Here is a 17,433-nt window from a genome sequence, read left to right as displayed (position 1 = left end):
TGGCCATTGTTCATCATGACCTGGTTAACAGCGATGTGGGTACTTGGGGGTGTAAAGGCTTGCATGTAGACAGACTTAGTTCAGGTCCTGGTGTTGTCACTTACATAACTGTGAGAAAGTTACATAATTTCTTTAAGTTTCAGATTCTTCATCTGAAAGGCCCTATTTTGAGGGCTTTCATCATGGTATAGAAGGTATGAAGTATGCTTAACGTAGTAAGTGCTCAAAACATGGCAGCCTGTGCAATGATAGCCATTATGACCATTGTCCAAGCTATTTGAGAGTAAGGCAACAGAAATCATTCTTCTGCAGTCACCTGGTATGAAGAGCTTCCTCACTCAGAGGTACTCTAGACACTGTGAGGTGTATGCAACAATGACTGTTTGCTTCACGCAAGCCTGTCAGTTTCTCTCCTTTCTCCCAACCCTTTTCTATCATAGTAGTTAGTGTCCATGCTACTGTTTGAGCTTCTCTGCTCATTTATTTTAGACCTCTGGTCCTTGTTAATATGCAGTGTTCCTTGGGAAAGAAAGTACTTGAAGCTGTTCTTAATCACTGATCTAAGTATCAACAAATGCCAGATCCTTTACAGAAAGCCATTTTGCTTAAGGGGGAAAAAAAGCTTTTAGGCAAGAATGAAGGTTGTGGTGTCTGAGGACCAAAATTAGCCTTTAGATAATCTAGACTTATAAGCATGGTCTAGATTTGGTTCTGGCTGTGACTTTGTGCACATCACAGCTATACCTGGAATCCAGCTTGGGGACGTCTGGGAGACATTCCATGTTACCCATCCAGTTCCCTAGAGGTACTGTGATGGCTGCAAGTCAAGCCCTACTTTTTATGCAATTGGAACTGTGACTCCTGGAAGCCAAATATGACTGTTTGCTTTTTGTTGTTGTGGTTATCCTATTTGGATGAATAAATGACAATGTCCTAGTTCAGCTGAAATGACTTGAGAGCTGTTTGTGAGTTAGAAACAGTGGTCACAGTTAAAAACCTAGTGGTCTTAGGCTCTGCAATAAGAAATAATCTCTAGAGCCCCAACTTCAGAAATGGCACAAAAATGGAATGGACAAATATGAAAAGTAATAATGGATCCACAGTGATTTAATATTCGGTGATATTTTCATTTTATGCAAATACCAAAAGAAAAAAAACCCTGGCTATTTGAAAGAAAAACAGGAACCAAAAAATATTTAGTGTTTGATCAAGCAAGAATCCTTTCACACATCTGCTAAGAGAGTTAAAACAAATATAGATATTAAATAAAAGGCCCAGATACCAAAGAGCAAAATTTAATGAAAGCCAGAACTGTTAATTATGGATTCCTGTTGAGAAAAATGTCAATCTCTTTCAGAGTTTTCCCAATGCTCTATTTTTAAGAAAAGTGTAGTAAAAATACATAATACAAGTTAACTTTTTTCTTGCTTTTGTTTTCCTTTCACCTCTCCATTGATGAAAAGCATATTTCACCGGAGTCTTGGACCCCCTCATAGCATAGACCATCATTTCTAGCACAGACAGTCTCTCTTTATCCGGTCACGTTACTGGTGGGCTCAGTGGCATCTTACCAGGCCAAAGGCAAAAAGTCTTTGAAGCATGTTGATGGTAGAGGGTTATTTCCAACTCTTCCAAGATGCAGACTCCCTAAGGGTGGGTCACATCAGATTCTGCAGTGGTAGGCTGAAGGCTGAGAAAAATCTTGTGTGAGGGCAGGGGCTGGGGACATCAGCTGGCAGTAGTGAAATACAGTCATCCATCTTGAGGGTCCAGTTTCATGAACCATGCCCACATTGACACGCAAGAGACTGAACAACAACACTTGAGTAGAAAGAGTGAAGAGCTTGATTTTGGAAGATTCTTTGCTATGGCTGATGACGGGAGAGTGGAGAGACATAGAGATGGTGCGGGTCCACTGAGACAATCCACAGATAAGTCAATCAAGCTGCACCTACCCCTAGTTAGGCTCCAAAACTTTTAGTATGTCAATTGCTAATGATAACCCCTAGCAGAGAAAATTGGATAGAAGTAGGGGGTAAGGGAACAAGCCAGAGTACGGTTATCAGTAATAGCTAATGACACATGGCACGTACTGAATCATGCACCTAGGAGAGTGACTCCTGGAGAGCTGGAAGCCAGTTGCACCAAGAATGAGAGTTGGGATCTCCAAGAAAGCTATATACCAGGGATTCTCACTTACAACCAAAGTTGCAGTCAGCCTGGGCTTCTCTCTATGAACCCTGCCACTTCACCAATCTTGCTTTAGTTCAGCTTTGTAGTCCCAATCATAAGTATATTGGAAGACAACGTCCTCATGCTATCTTAGCTGGGGGAAGGTCAGCCTCTTGGGTTAGAAGCTGGGATCAAAGGTCATAATGACACTTAAGGTCTCTTAAATGTCATTATCAACTTAATCCATCTCCCTATACGTCTTCAATTAATTCTTTGGGTATCTCACTATCTAAAGATGACAGAGCATTATCTGGCCACATGGTAAAACAACACTTTATATTAACATGAAAACCCAAGTTCTTTGCATGAGCATAAACTTCGCATTTGTTTTCTCAAACCTAGGACAGGGCACACCATGGAAAGCTCTATTTCGTGTGAGCTTTTGATAAGACTTCCTCTCCCAAAATTATTCCATCACCTTTCCTTTACACTTAGCTTGCACAGCATTGCTCCCCATGTCAGAGGCTCTATAGAAGAAGAGTGTCTACTCCATAATGGGGATCCTGCTTAGATGTCAGGTAAAGAAAAAGTGAGAATAGTGGGCAATATCTCCCTGGCTGTTATCTCTTCCCAAAATTCTGCTTGGTTTAGGAGGCCAAGTGCCCTTCAGCCACCAGACTGTCGTTGAACCTGAGCACACCAGAAGGACATGCTTCTCAGGGCTGAGGCTGACTCTAAAGAAATATGTCATACCACCTATGGCCTATGACATGGCCTTTCCACATTAAAGGAACTGTTTTTCTGAGTAGCACTAACTTCAGAAGTTCTCTGGTTGTACATCCGCCCCTGATTTCTCCACCACCCTCATCCTGAGTCGCTTTTCACCTGTGTTCTCCACTAAATCAGTGCTTAAGCAGTGCCCCACCTGGGGAAGGCAGCCCACTTCTCCAACAATGTCTGTCTCCATCAAAGACTTGGGGCCAAGGAGTGGAGGGTAACTTGGAGAGCCCCCATGGAGAATTAGTTTGAAGGTTGCTTTTTTTCCTCTTTCTTGTAAGGTGTAACAAATCTTGAATCTCCAATTTGAAAACTGAAAAGGGGTGGGTAGGGAGTTGGGGTTAAGAAGTAAGAAGGAGGGGGCCTAACAAAACCTGCAAACCATGAATATTAGTAAGAAAAAAAATTGCACACACTAAGACACACTAACAACTGAATTAAAATAAAACAATGCAGTTTCCTCATTAGTGTTCCAGCGACTCTACTGTCAGAGACACAGGGTTCATTAGACAGGGTTTCTCTCCCCTTATTGCAGTACAGTGTTATTTTTTTCATCCTCACTTAGCAAATGGAAAAGGGTGAAAGAACATCAAAAAAGGAAAACGGACAGCAAAATGTTTTTTCAATTCTTCAGGAAAATCTGTTGAATCATCCTTCTTGTGGTCGCAGTGGTTGGTGGTGGTTGCGTTTCATTTTGTTGTTTTTGGCACTGAAGGGTTTGGGATGGGGCTGGGGAGCCCAAGCCTGCTCCCCGAGGGGTCTCCGTCTGCTCCAGTTACAATCCCGTGGCTCCTAAGGGCATCCCTGAACTGTGGCTCATGCAAGGAATCGATTGCATGGACTTGGGGAAGTCATGGCTGACCACCCGACCATTCTCTCCACTGCCGCCGCCGCTGGCTCCTGCCCCGCTATTGCGGGGGAGAGTCGATGTCCTTATGGCTTCATTGATGGATTGCTGTGGGATCAAACAGAAACCCTTTTCAGGAGGACCGGGGGCTCTTCCCCGGGTCCTTGGCAATGACAGGCAACGGGAATGAGTCAAGACTGGACTTAATAACTCCAACTCCGTTTCTGCATCCACCCCCTTTCCTGTTCTATAATGCTAATTCTGACCTCCCAGGAATGCACAAAACTACCACTTGGCTCTGGACATATCTGATCCCTCTCTTAGCCTCAAGTTGAATGTTCATGAGGTGCGTTAGACTGGGTGAGGCAGAAAATCCTTTCTTATTCTTAACATTCTGTGATTTTTAAAGGTGGAATATTTCGTTATTATTGATTATTGCATAATTTAGCAACACAACCAAGCGGAAAAGCTTCTGGGAATGGGGTTTAGAAAACTTGCATTCTAGTTCTGGTTATGACATCAACTAGTCATGTGACTCTGTATATATCTTCTTAGTGTTCTAGAACTTTTAAGCCTCCATGTCTGTAACATATGATTATCTAAGCACCTACACACTGTTATTAGCAAGAATGGTGTTACCACATGAAAAATGCTTTGAAATGTTAAAAGAAATTGAGGGTGTGATATTGTTGGGTTAAAATGGAAAACTACCTCTGATTTGCTTCAGAAAAAATTCTAGCCTACCTCTATAGCGGCGTGTGTTAAGGGAATGTAGGACTTGTTTGAATAATACAATATGCAAAATGTAATTGGAAAGGAACATGTGCTAAAGAAAATGAGAATGCATTCCAAAGATTATCATCTGTGCGTCAACTGCTTCCCATCAGCACATATACCTTGTACTTCCAGAATGACATATCAGCTGAGTGCCTCTAAGCTTGTGATTTCTAGAATGTTGGAATTCTAGGTCTGAAATGGACTCTAGGGACCACCCCAGAATCAGCTAAATGGAATATTCAAGACCCCAATGTAGGTCTAGAACCATATCCTCTTAGACAAGAGGAAGCGTTCTGTTCAGAGTTCCTTTAGAGAAAGACTGTTGATAATACAAAATCCAGACCCTTCTCTTTTTCTGCCCATCTCAAATTTCCCATTAAAAAAAAAATCACATAATTTTTGAGGTGCGGTTTGGTTTCTTGGTGGGAATCAATATCAAGGAGAATTGTCAATGGGACCTACCCTACCTCTTCTCCAGGGCGTATTCTGTTCTCACTGTCTTCTTGAAGCCTTCCTAGACTACACCAGCCTGCTCTAAGTTCCGGCCTTTCATCTTGCACTCATTCTCTTGTAATGGTTCTACCTCCAGTCTGTAAGTTTTGTCTTCTGTAAGAGAGTTTTCTGGAGGAGGGCAAGGGTCATGTCTTCTCAATCCTCAGCTATCCCACAGAGTATCCAGTAAGCAATTAAATGCATAATAGAGGTTTTTGAATTTGTCTAAGAAACACCAACCACTTAGCATCCTTCTCAAAAAGTCTATGACTTTCTCTCTTACATATTGCCATCATTCCAGTGACCGGAGAAATCAACCTTCTATGGCCTGACAGAGATAAACAGGGCAGCTTTGATCCATTTTTTCCCTCTGCTATCCTTTTATTACTGGCAGTTCTGACAATGTTTTAAAATGTTCTTTTTAAAATCCATGATTCAGACAGATTTGCCCCATATGATGCACCACCCACACTGGTTCTGTCTCCTCCTCAAACCTAGGACTTGATTTATTTACATTCTCCCTTGGCTATCTTCCACTGAAGAGAAAGTGTGACCTGGATTGCATTCTTGTAAGTCAAAGGCCAAATAAATACTACCTTGAACTACACCAGGGAAACGTGAAATAAAAATATTAGAAATTAATGGTTACTTATCCTTACCTAAAAATATTGAAGAGAAAATAACATTTTATTTATATCTGTAAGAAATATGGAAACTTCTATAGATTAGCTTGGAATGTCTATCATTCATGATTTTTCTCTGCTACATCCCTTTAACTAAGGAAAAAGAAAACCACTGAAGCTTACACAGATCACCTTGGCCTTCGTTCCTTATAAGCCTCACGTATTTTCATTATAGTCCATTGAAGTTGTTGGTACTTCATGAATTTGTCTTAAAGGACAAGATTGATAATCTAGTCAACATTGGTGCTTGCCAAAGTCTGAGATAATTTAGCCAGGCATGTAACTAAAAATCTCCAAGATCACATAATTACAGTTGTTTTTCAAGGAAGCTGAGCACCTCTTAAAGGTCAGTGACTCCTTACCACTATCATGGTGCACAGTGGTTACTAACTTCTTACAGACTTCTTTTCTAATACGCTTATGAAACTCAGGAGAAGAGATAGATGGAGTCCAAACTTTGCAGTGGAAAGCAATGTTTAATGTCAACCACATCACTAGTTCTGAAACTTGGTTGCACATTGGAACCATCCAGGGAGTTCTGGGGAAAAAATCCTGATGCCTGAATACTACCTTACAGATGCTGGTGTGGTGTATGGCTTGGATATTAGGAGTTTTAAAAGCTCTTCAGGTGATTCTAAAATGCAAGCAAAGTTGAACCACATGATCTAATTTGTCTCTTTCACTTTACATAGAAACAAATGACTTAATGACTGATTCGTTTAAGGTAACAGTTATATGTCACCTAGTAATAAGGTGGATGACCTTCTAAATGTGATTCTTCCTAACCCCCATGGCTGAGCTGTGATAAACTGCTGTCATTTCTCCTCCAGCCTTTTGGAATGTAGCTCTCCGTTATTCCTCCTTGACATGCCAGCCATTTCTTAAGGTTCATCCTTGAGGGTGGTGGTAGTGTTTTTGGAACTGATATTTAGAGAGAAACAGATCAGTAAAAAGTCCAACTTTGGGGCCAAACGTGGTGGCTCATGCTTGTAATCCTAGCACTTTGAGAGGCTGAGGCAGGCAGATCACAATGTCAGGAGTTTGAGACCAGCCTGGACAATATGGCAAAACCCCATTTCTACCAAAAATACAAAAAAATTAGCCAGGCATGGTGGCACATGCCTGTAGTCCCAGCTACTCGGGAGGCTGAGGCAGAAAATCACTTAACTAGGAAGGTGGAAATTGCAGTGAGCTGAGGTCACGCCACTGCACTACAGCATGGGCAACAGAGTGAGACTCCATCTCAAAATAAAATAATAATAAAAAAAGTCCAACTTCAAAGGCTCCTAATTTGGCCTTTCAGAGCTCATTTCCCTAACAGTGACTGCATCTTAACTTCTCAGCCACTTGCTTTTCTAAGAAGAGTCTGCTCAGTCTCTGTACATTATAGAATATTCTGATCAAAGCTTAAATTTCAGTAATGTCCTCACTCAGGCTTGCGTGCAAAGCACCAGTGACCACCTGCTGTGGAGGATGCTCCCCTTGAGTTATCAAGTCTCTTGGCTGTTCATTAATTCCAGGAAAATGTGCAAGCCCTCAATTGCTGTGGCTTAAACATGCCCCATGTTAGCACAGTCACATATAATTTTGAAAGGTCAACAGCTCTCCTGGGGGTGGGAGAGGCTGGGAATTATTTTCCTTTAGGAGTGAGGTGGTGAATAATAAAAGACTTTGCTGCCCTTAATATCAGCTAGGGATTCAGGTGCCACTCTGTTTGCCCAGGCAGAGGGAGGGGCAGGGGACCTGAGACTTGATTCATTTTGCAATGTGTCTTAGGTTTTATATATTTTCTGCTACTATATGACAATTTAAATTAGACGGAAATGTTATGAGCTGCCTGAAGTCTCTCTGTGAGTCTCTCACTCTCACCTGCCACCCTTTTCCCTCAGTCTTTCTGTGTTCCTGTCTCCTTGGCCTTCTTCCCTTTTCTGGGTAAGAGTTCATGTCTTTGGGTCTCTGACACTTGTGCATCATTTGCTGGCAATTCTTTTTTTCCTGGTTAATTCTTTTCATGCTTCTAGTCTGTTAAACCTCACTTTTTCAGGGAAGCTGCTCTGACTGCCCCATTCTCTTTTCAGGACAGGCTTCTGCTCTATACTTGACAGCACTGGGCATTTTTTTTTTCACTAACACTCATTGAATACATAAGTGTTTGCTTATGTTCTGTTTTCCCCATCAAACTCTCAGGTTCTTGAGAAAAGGAGCTGTGTCTGTTTTGTTCTTGACTGCATCCCAGTGCCGAGCCTTGCCTGGCATGCAGTGGTGCTCAGTGTGTTTGTGGAAGGGATGCTTGCCTTTAGGGCGCCTTCCCACTATCCCTGTGACACTTGTCCTGCTCAGGGATACATCAAAGGGGAAAGAGACTCAGCAACACCCAGCAAAGGATTAAATACTATAGTCAATCAGATGAGGGAAACTGATTGTAGGGCTGCATTTTGTTGTCTTCGTGAGCAGCACTGTGGCTGGGACTAGAAGAACACAGATCAGGTGCCCAAAAATGATTCGTTGCCATGTGGTTGAGGCAGGACAGAGAGATTTAGGAAATGTGGGTTGGCTAGTAACAAAAGCCTGGGCTTTGTGGAAACCATACTGGAGGTATAATTCCTGGTTTTTCAGTTCCTAGCTTGTGTGACCTAGCTAAGAATAGCTATTTAGCTTCTCTGAACTTCCATTACATCTGTAGGATTGTAAGAACATGGTTAATGAAAATGTGTAGAAATCATGTTGAGCATAAAAGTTACTGAAAAATTATCTTTCCTTCTTCCTTTCCTTTCATCTCTTTCTCTCTCCCACCCTTCTTTCTCCTTTCTGCCCCCTCTTCCTCTCCTTCTTTCATCCATGAAGAGTGAGGAAGAGTTTTTTAAGCACTGTTAAGATATGAGAGGATGGCCCTGAACTAGTTTAGGGGCTCAAGGCCTTAAGAGTGGGCCAAATACTGTGATCATGGAAATAAATGAGAGGGAAAACTCTCACTGAAAGCCCTTGTCATCATAAATTTGGGTCTCTCTGTAAGGTTGGGAGCTGCACTTCTGAAAAGAACTAATTGTTTTTGAAGAAGGCTAAGCACAGAATAGTAAAGAGAACTGCGAAGCTGAAAAGTCTGAGACCCAAGTTGAATGCATTCGTCTTATCTCTTTCGGATAAGAGAGGAGTTGATGGAGCGTCAACAATTAAGGGCTGGGTTGATTAATAAAGAAAGTATCTTTTCTGCAGTTGGAGGATTGAAAATTCTATTAGGAGCCTCAGAGAGTTGGGTAGAAGTCATGCCAATCAATGGAATTAATTCTAGAAAATTGTGGTGGAAGACATTGTATTAATTACTCCAAGAGACCTGATGCTGGCTTCTGAAAAATTTAACATCTTCATTGTAAAGGGAAGGGTAAGAACGTCTCCAAGAATCTATGACATGACTCAGTGGCCTCTTTGAAATATTTTCATTTTAACCTAAATAGTGTGACTTCAGGGAAGGTCAATGTGGTCCCAGTTTGAAGAGGATCCCAGGCATTAGCCCCTCTGGTACCACCACCTGGCATTGGCTATGATTATTGGGAGTCACTGTGATCCCAGAGAAAGGGCTGGATGTCCAGGAGCTTTTCCGCTTGATGGATGGCTAGTCCCGTCATAGTCACGAGCACAAACATGGGGCCAAAACTGCCTTGGATGGTATCGTTTGTAATTCCTAGACTGGGTGGTTTTGACGGCAATACTTGCTTTAACCAAGAGCCATTACCACCATGCCCTGCCTCATCCTTTAAGAGATTTTCCCCTTTGGATACAATTACACATTAATTTTACTAATACTTACCCTCAGTAAGTGGGATGTCCAAAAAAATCAGACACAGCTCCTTACCTAAAGGAATTCGCAATCTGTATAGTTCAAGAACCCAGCTCATGTAAATAGGGTAAATAAAAGGAAGTTTTAAGGAGGATGTATTTGGCCACTAGTAACAACTATTATTTGAAATACTAGTGAGCATTGTCATTATTTTTTACTGAGGGCTTACTGTGGCCCAGGAATTTTGTCAAGCTCTTTTTATTAATTATTTCATATAATCATTACAACAATTTTATGAGGTATGTACTAACACTGCCTTCATTTTATAGAAAATGAGGATCAGAGAGTTAATAAAACTTTTCTAAGATGACACAGTTAACAAATGGAGCAGATAGAATTTACACCCAGATGGTCATTCTCCAGAGCTTCTACTCTAGATGATGATGCTGTATCATGTCCTAGGCAAGCAGTGAGAAAAAAGGAAATCATATAATCTGTATTGGACCAACTCTGGGCCTCTGGTTTGATTCATGGTTTATAGAGATGGTTTTGAGGGATGGTACAGGCTGTAGCTCCCCTAGCTCTTGTCCTCTTCCCCTTTTTTGCCACTGGAGTAGCCTTTCCTCATTTTGGTGGGTAAGGTAGGAGAGTCTTTAGTGCTATGTTTTGAATGGAATGGTCAAAGAGCCTTGAGTAGGTTCTAGGAGTCCTTGTGTGTTCAACTAAGCTTCTTGGAGGTCTACATTGGGTTTAGGGCCTGAAGCCCATGCCTTTGCAGTTCTTGTCTTTTGAGAAGAAGGGACCTGGAGATGAATAAGCTGGTCAAGGGTAGGATTGGGGTGTTCCTAGGTCCCTGGTGAAATGCCACTGAACTTCCATTCTTTAATTGTTCCTTGTTGCTTTTTGGGGAAGTTGCCTTTTAAATAGGATCTATGAAACAGCCCATACGAAGGCACATGAGTAGGAACATGAGGTGGGCGTGAAGGTATGGAGTATGTGAGGAGAGCAGATTGCTAGAGTGGGAGTGGGGTAGGTAGGCTGACATGGAAATGCTGAATACCAGGAAAGAAGGACCCCAGCTCCTCAGGTACAGAGCTAAATACAGAATTTCTAAACAGAACGAGCAAATGCCCACAGATGTCTTCTTCAAGGGTGACCCCGGAGGTATGTATAGGATTGAGGGCCCAAGGCAGGAAGAGGCTGAGCAGGAGGCTGTGTTTAGATCCAAGAGTGGGCATACTGAGCTTGGAGACAAATGTCTGTTGAAAAGTGGGCTTCTTAGGGTACATTTTAATAAAGCAAATTCTACCAAGGGATCTTGTTAGGCTAGTCAAGCCAAGGTAACAGCATAGGCCGACATATCACCATGTGTACATTGCCCAGAGGGACTGTACATCTCTTCCTTTCTGTATCTGGGTCCCACCTGTCCTTACTAATTTTGACATCTTCCCAGAAGGCTTCTTCAATTTTTCTGCTCTAAATTCCTATAGGCCATCCTATCTATACCATAGGTTGCCTCATTAATTATTGTGTGCCCATTTTTTGTGGAAGGTGAAAGGTGCTGAAGGTCATAGAATGCACCTTCCTCCTCTCTGAGTCCTCATGATGTGTTGCTCATGGTATTGTTCACGTGATTAACTTCCATAAATAATTTCTTACTGACACTAAATGATGAGATTTAATCCAAACTCCCTTTTGATGCTTGAACCCATATCCTTGTCAAGAGCTATTCACCCTCTACTTGTACACCTTCAATGATGTTGAAGCTTGTTACTTTTTGGGATAGTCTAGCCTTTCTTTAGGCAGCTCTTTTAGAAGAGTAGATTTGGTGTATTATGTTGACATTTATCCTCTATCACCTTTAGTCATCTGTTCTTGTTATTTTCTATGGGACTCCAAAGAACTAGCCTGTTTTCTTCTTCCATCTGGAAAGTACTGGTATTTTATAGATAGCTCTTAAATCCTCTACAATTCTCTTCTCCAGTTCCTTTTAGCTACATTTGATGTGGTCTGGGGTTATCTCACTAATCTGCTTACCTTTCTCTGCAAATGGTCCTCTTTGTCAATGTCTATCTCCTAGTGTAGAGCCTGAGAAAAGACCCAATTCACCAAGTATGACAAGGTCAGCACAGAGCAGAGGGTGGACATCCTTTTCTCTCTTTTGCAGCCACACTTCTGATGCAGCTTCAGAGAGAATCGGCCTTTGTAACCGTCACTCTTGCCTCTCGCAGTGCTGCCTGTCCATGTAAACTGCTAACTTTTAATCTCACCGACCCATCTCTGGAAGATGCAGTTGTTCTCTTGGGCCTTGTGTCTGCCCTGACATACCCCATCTTCCTATCTTTCTCATGGCTGCCTGCGTCCCTGTCACTTTCCTCCTAACAGCTTCCTGCTTCCTGTCTTGTACTGACCTCAACCACCTGTCATTCCCCACCCTTTCTAGCAAATGGACTCCCAAGAAACCCAGCTGCATCACAGAACAGGTTAGGAAAAAGGCCCGGGAAGATGATGCCACCTTCATCCGCTTGGATTCACTACGGGATTTGTAGCAGAACTCGATTAAGGCAACCAGCATGGCTAGTCCAAGTCCTCCGATCAGGATGTAGAACACGCCCGCCACATTGCTGAGGCTCAGAGCGCTTGTCTTGTCCTAAGAAGGAGGAGGGAAAGGAAGGGGAGGGGGAGGAACAAAGTGAGTCAAGAGGCTAAAGACCATCCAAACAGCAGCATATTTACACACATACACTCAACCCCACACCCACTTTAACATTCACAATAGCTGGATAGGCTATTTATTCATTGACCAAGTGTTAAACATTCCCCAGGAAAAAGGTGTGTGTGTATATGTATTTATAAGTTTTCCAAGCATCCCTGATTATGTCGAATTTATAATTACAATTCCCCTGTCCTAATGCCTTTTCTAGGATGGAGACATCACAAGAAATTCAGGGAAGTTTCTACCAAAATCTGCACCTTTGAGCTTACCCCATTCTTTCAGAAAACCATATCCCTTCCTTTTCAGCTCGATTCCTGTCCCCCAATTCCCTCTGTTGCTTGGTAACGCATCGGCCTCGCTAATTGTTTACATCTCCGAGCGCTTTTCTGAGAGTTTTGTCTCCGAGCGTTTTTCTGAGAGTTTGTACTTAAAATGGACTTTCCCCTAGATGTGCATTCGATTTCAATTTAATAAGACAGTTATTGTACATTTAATAAAGATCAACTGATACATTCGTTAACTTACTACTCTGAGTGCTGATTTCGGGGGGAAAAACTAGTGGGCTTAGAATAGTAAAAAGGCACTGATATGGAAAAATGGTTCTATTAAATCTTAATAACTATGCTTAATTGGTGTCATTTTTCTGTTAGAGGTGCTTGCTAAAAACATTGTAGGCAGACCCAAGTGGCTGAATTTAGAAATCTCTGTTGCCTGCGATAAAAGTTCTTACACTGGTTTGGGATGAGCAGGGTCACAGAAAAGAGTGCTTCATTCCTACGAGTCTGAAGACTAGTGCTCATGTCTAGTTGGAGGTGGCCAGAGCTCACCCTATGGAGCCTGAGGAAGGCCACTGGTCTGCTGAGGCCATCCCTGACTTCTGTCACCTCCAGTGGGGTTCAAAAGTGAAGGGCTGAGGGACAACACCTGCCCAAGTAGTGAGAACAATCAAACACAACTGATGGTCATGGTGAGAGGTAATGATTCAGAAAGAGCGGGGAGTTGCTCAGTCAAACTCTTGACACAAACAAAAGAACAACCTTAAATATTGGGAGAATACTTATCCCCAGATATCATGGCACCTCTAACAGTTTTGTTTATATTGTTTGTTCATGTACAATAAGTGTCTCATTGAATTAAAATGAAATGCATGCCTCAACTGGCACAGGTACACACCATCGTTGGCTGGCTGGTGGCACTGGATAGGATATGGCCTTTATACCACTCCATGTGTTCCTTTTCAGGTGGGGATGTAGGTGAGCCACGCAAGGGGTGGACTGTATTGCCCTAGAGACTCTTCAACTGACATCTGCCTATTAGAATCCGGGTATATGGAAAGGAATCGCTTATTGACCATAAGTCAGTGGCCTCTGCCCTAGTTCTAGTTGGTGCATTGTACAGGATTCAGCAGGACTGAGTTTGGAGACTGCAGCTGGCAAAGAACAGCATTCCCTTCCATCTCAGTAGCAGCCCTGGCCAGCAGAGCTGTAGGATTATCTAAAGCATACCCCCTTGGTGGCTTCCTGTATCACTAAAGCAGATGGCTCTTGAATATAGGTGACACTTGGCAAGGCATAGCCTGGCCTTGGAAGCGGTAGAAATGATTAATCAAAGGACTCAAAGGGGCAAAATTTCTCCTGCTCTGCTATAATGGCTTGACAAGGGTAATGTGCAAAAAATGAGTTCAGTGCTTGGTTCAAGAGTTGGCTGAACAAGCAAATTCCCACTTCACATGATTTTTGGAACACTCAAAATGTCTCCCTGTTTGTTGTTCAGAAGGCATGTATTTCTTCCTCTGGAGAGTAATGCTTTAGAGTCCTTGGGGGACTTACAGTTAATAGAAGTTCCTATAAAACTCCTTTGTTTAAACAAGGGTAGGGGTGGGGTTAGGAGGCATGTATTATCAGTTCAAACCTTGGTAAAGAGTGGTCGACAGTGGAGCTCAGAAGGAGTAGGTGGAGGGACAGGCCTGAGGGCACATGGTAGACAAGAAAGCTGACTTCATGAGCTAATCAGCTTTTCAATAGCCAAAGCACACCTTGCCCCTTTGGTTGCCAAGCTGTTTCCTTCTTGAGGTTCACCTTGTTTGTGGATGGCCTCTAAGGACAAGAGAGTGATAGCCATCTTTTTTTGTTTCTATTTTCGAAAGATGCTAAGAGGGTATCTGCCTCCCTGGCTTACAAAGAGGAGTGTTCACTTCCAGTATATCTGGGAAGGAAGTGGGGTGAGATCTTCATATGGACATGAGGTGGAAAGGCATGTTCTATGTAAGCAAAGAAGGAGGGTCTAATGAATGATTATGTCCGGAAGTGGAGAGCATCCTTCACGTTCGAAGAGAGCCTCTGGCCCAGGGAGATGGCAATGTGTGTGAGGAGGGATACATCCTTTACAAAGAGGGCAGCTAGATGGTATAGGAGTGGCCACCTTTTGCAGGGTGCACAGTGTCATTGGTCACTATTTATGCTGAAATGGCTCTGTAATAGAGGAATCAGGAAATACCTTTGGAATCAAGGGAGAACCTGGGCCCTATCACCACCAATATCACAGGTAACACAACCACCTAAATTTGGATTTATTTAATAGGACATGGGAAAGGGCTGGTGTTGGTGTAGTCTTAGTCCAGATAGCTGAGGAGTTTTCATTTACACAAGATGTTCTGATTCCCTTACATGTGTCATTAGCTTTTTTTTTTTGAGACGGAGTTTCACTCTTGTTACCCAGGCTGGAGTGCAACGGCACGATCTCGGCTCACCGCAACCTCCGTCTCCTGGGTTCAGGCAATTCTCCTGCCTCAGCCTCCTGAGTAGCTGGGATTACAGGCACGCGCCACCATGCCCAGCTAATGTTTTGTATTTTTAGTAGAGATGGGGTTTCACCATGTTGACCAGGATGGTCTCGATCTCTTGACCTCGTGATCCACCCGCCTCGGCCTCCCAAAGTGCTGGGATTACAGGCTTGAGCCACCGCGCCCGGCAGTCATTAGCTTTTTTATATGATCTTTCTAGGGAGGCCTGAGGCCATGGTCTTCTGATTAGCTGCCTTTACTGACTCTCTTTGTCTCACCCTGTGGAAATAAAATGGGACATCCTGGGGCAGGGACAAGAACCCCATATATTTGAGGACAATAGATCTGGTTCCTTATCTGGCCCACAGTGTCCATAAAAGAGGCCAAAACCTAAAATGCAATAATATATATATATATTTTTAAAAAAAGAGGCAGCTTCCTTGTAGATCTGTGTACAAACAGCTACTCACATTTCACAGCTACACACTAACCAGCAGTGATCAGGGAAAGGGGAGGGGTGGAGTTTGAGTCTTTGGTGCACCCCTCAGGGTACCCCATTCTCTTCCTATTCCATAGCAGCTGCACAGCCCAAAAAACTAGGCAACTTGCCAGTGGGGGTGGAAAAGTCACAACTCATCTCCCGCCAGGAGTGGGGAAAGAGAGTGACAGTACTAAGAAGAGTGACAGGTGAAAAAGAAAAATAAAACTCCTGTCTTGCAGAATCACTGAGCTTGTTGCTATAGTGACAAATGATGACGAGTGGTGACGAGACCCCCCTCCCCCACTCATCTGTTCTTCTTAACCTGTTGTCTTGATTTGATGTCTCCCTCATATGGAAAGGAGATTTTTCCCCCATATTTCTCCTTGTTCTTCCCACATACTGGGTGACTGTCTCAGGCTCCCTTTGTGCTTCTGAGCCAACATTCCTTCCAAGAATGTAGGGCTGGTTCATGAGGAGGTCTGAGCCAGGCCTAAGGCAGAGATACTTGAAACTTTCTATTTTTTTATTTTTATTTTTATTTTGAGATGGAGTCTCACCCTGTCACCTAACCTAGAGTGCAACACGTGATCTTGGCTCACTGCAACCTCCGCCTCTTGGGTTCAAGCAATTCTCCTGCCTCAGCCTCCTGTAGCTGGGACTACAGGTGCGTGCCACCATGCCCAGCTAATTTTTTGTATTTTTAGTAGAGATGGGGTTTCACCGTATTAGCCAGGATGGTCTTGATCTCCTGACCTCGGGATTCGCCTGCCACAGTGCTGGGATTACAGGCATGAGCCACTGCACCTGGCTGAAACTTTCTTTACAGAATAAGCAGAAAGTTCTAGGGAGAAGCCAAGGCTTTTGGCCATCAGACCAGTCCCTTCCCCTGAGACTCGTGCTGCCTGCCATCAAGACCTGCTAACTCTGGACCAATGTTCACTTCTCCAAATGCTTTCATTCCTTCTTATCTTCTTGGAGAAAGTGTAAACTCATACAAAGCAAAAATGCAGTTTTGTTTCTCTTTATATCCTACTGAAATTCCATACGTTTTCTGTTATGCTTACATTTGGATTTTTAGGGACAGCCTATGTGCCCTCCACGTGCTGAATCTGTAATCTAACTTAGCCTTTTAGGGCCAAAAAAAGTCCATCCATTAGCCTTTCTGCTACAGTAGGCTTTCTCTTGTGCTTTTTCAAAACTTGTATTTTTGGCTTAAGAACCATTTCCCTGAGCAGTTGACTATTTCCTGGGAGTGAAGGCTGAGTGGTTGGCTAGGCTCACTCATTAGCTAAGATCAAAGTGAGAAAATTATGGGGAGGTGGATTTGGTTCAACTAAAGGAAGAGCTTTTAAATAAACAGAGCTGTCCAAAGGTGGAATGTGCTGCCATAGGAAGTGGTGAGTTTCTCAAACATGAACACATTCAGGAAGAAGATGACGAGGTCATCTAAGGAATTCAAGCACTGAAAACCGAACTGGACCAAATGACCTTTGACACTTGTCCCAACCCCCAAAACATTTTAGGCACCTAAGGAGTTCCTAGAGGGTCTGGGATCATGCCCTTTATAAATTCTCCCTAGAGACTAATACTTTTAGGGAATGCAAAAAAGGAGCTCATGTTAATTGGTAACTTCTGTTTCATTTCCAATCTAGGCCAGTTCCCCAGCCTGCATATTTTCCCCAAGAGCAATGAGGGATGAGAATTGGCCCATTGTATTAATAATTGGCAAGGCAAACACTGTGAAAGTGATGGTTGTGGGGGTGGCTCTTCTCAGCAGTGTGTGCTCAGGGACCGGCTGCTGTACAATGCACCACAGGACTTCCTGACTCAAAACAAAATTGCAGCAAGAGGATGATGTGGGTTGTGGAGGGCAACCCAAGGACTGACTAAGGGTGAGGCCTCTTCAAAAGGGGGAGGTATTTTTCAGAACA

At 43.1% G+C, this 17,433-nt stretch overlaps 1 protein-coding gene across 4 annotated transcripts in view; it reads right to left on the bottom strand.

The window, feature by feature from the left end:
* Positions 1–1,089: 1,089 nt before the first annotated feature.
* The window catches only part of GRIA1 (glutamate ionotropic receptor AMPA type subunit 1), a 318,919-nt gene continuing 302,575 nt past the window's right edge, over positions 1,090–17,433 (bottom strand). For 2 of the 4 annotated variants that reach the window (XM_037742750.1, XM_017540525.2), the window contains exons 15-16: positions 12,039–12,173; positions 1,090–3,925 (exon numbers count right to left, since the gene is read on the bottom strand). In XM_037742750.1, coding sequence (XP_037598678.1) covers positions 3,725–3,925; positions 12,039–12,173 — 336 coding nt within the window. In that variant the 3' untranslated portion in view covers positions 1,090–3,724. The remainder of the gene's footprint in view (positions 3,926–12,038; positions 12,174–17,433) is intronic. The other 2 variants (XM_017540526.2, XM_037742751.1) reach the window with 2 other exon arrangements.

Source organism: Cebus imitator, unplaced genomic scaffold (genome assembly GCF_001604975.1).
Source record: "Cebus imitator isolate Cc_AM_T3 unplaced genomic scaffold, Cebus_imitator-1.0 Scaffold126, whole genome shotgun sequence".
NCBI classification, from domain to species: Eukaryota; Metazoa; Chordata; class Mammalia; order Primates; family Cebidae; genus Cebus; species Cebus imitator.
Note: the sequence above shows the minus strand (reverse complement) of the source record. Positions and strands in the feature narration are given on the sequence as shown.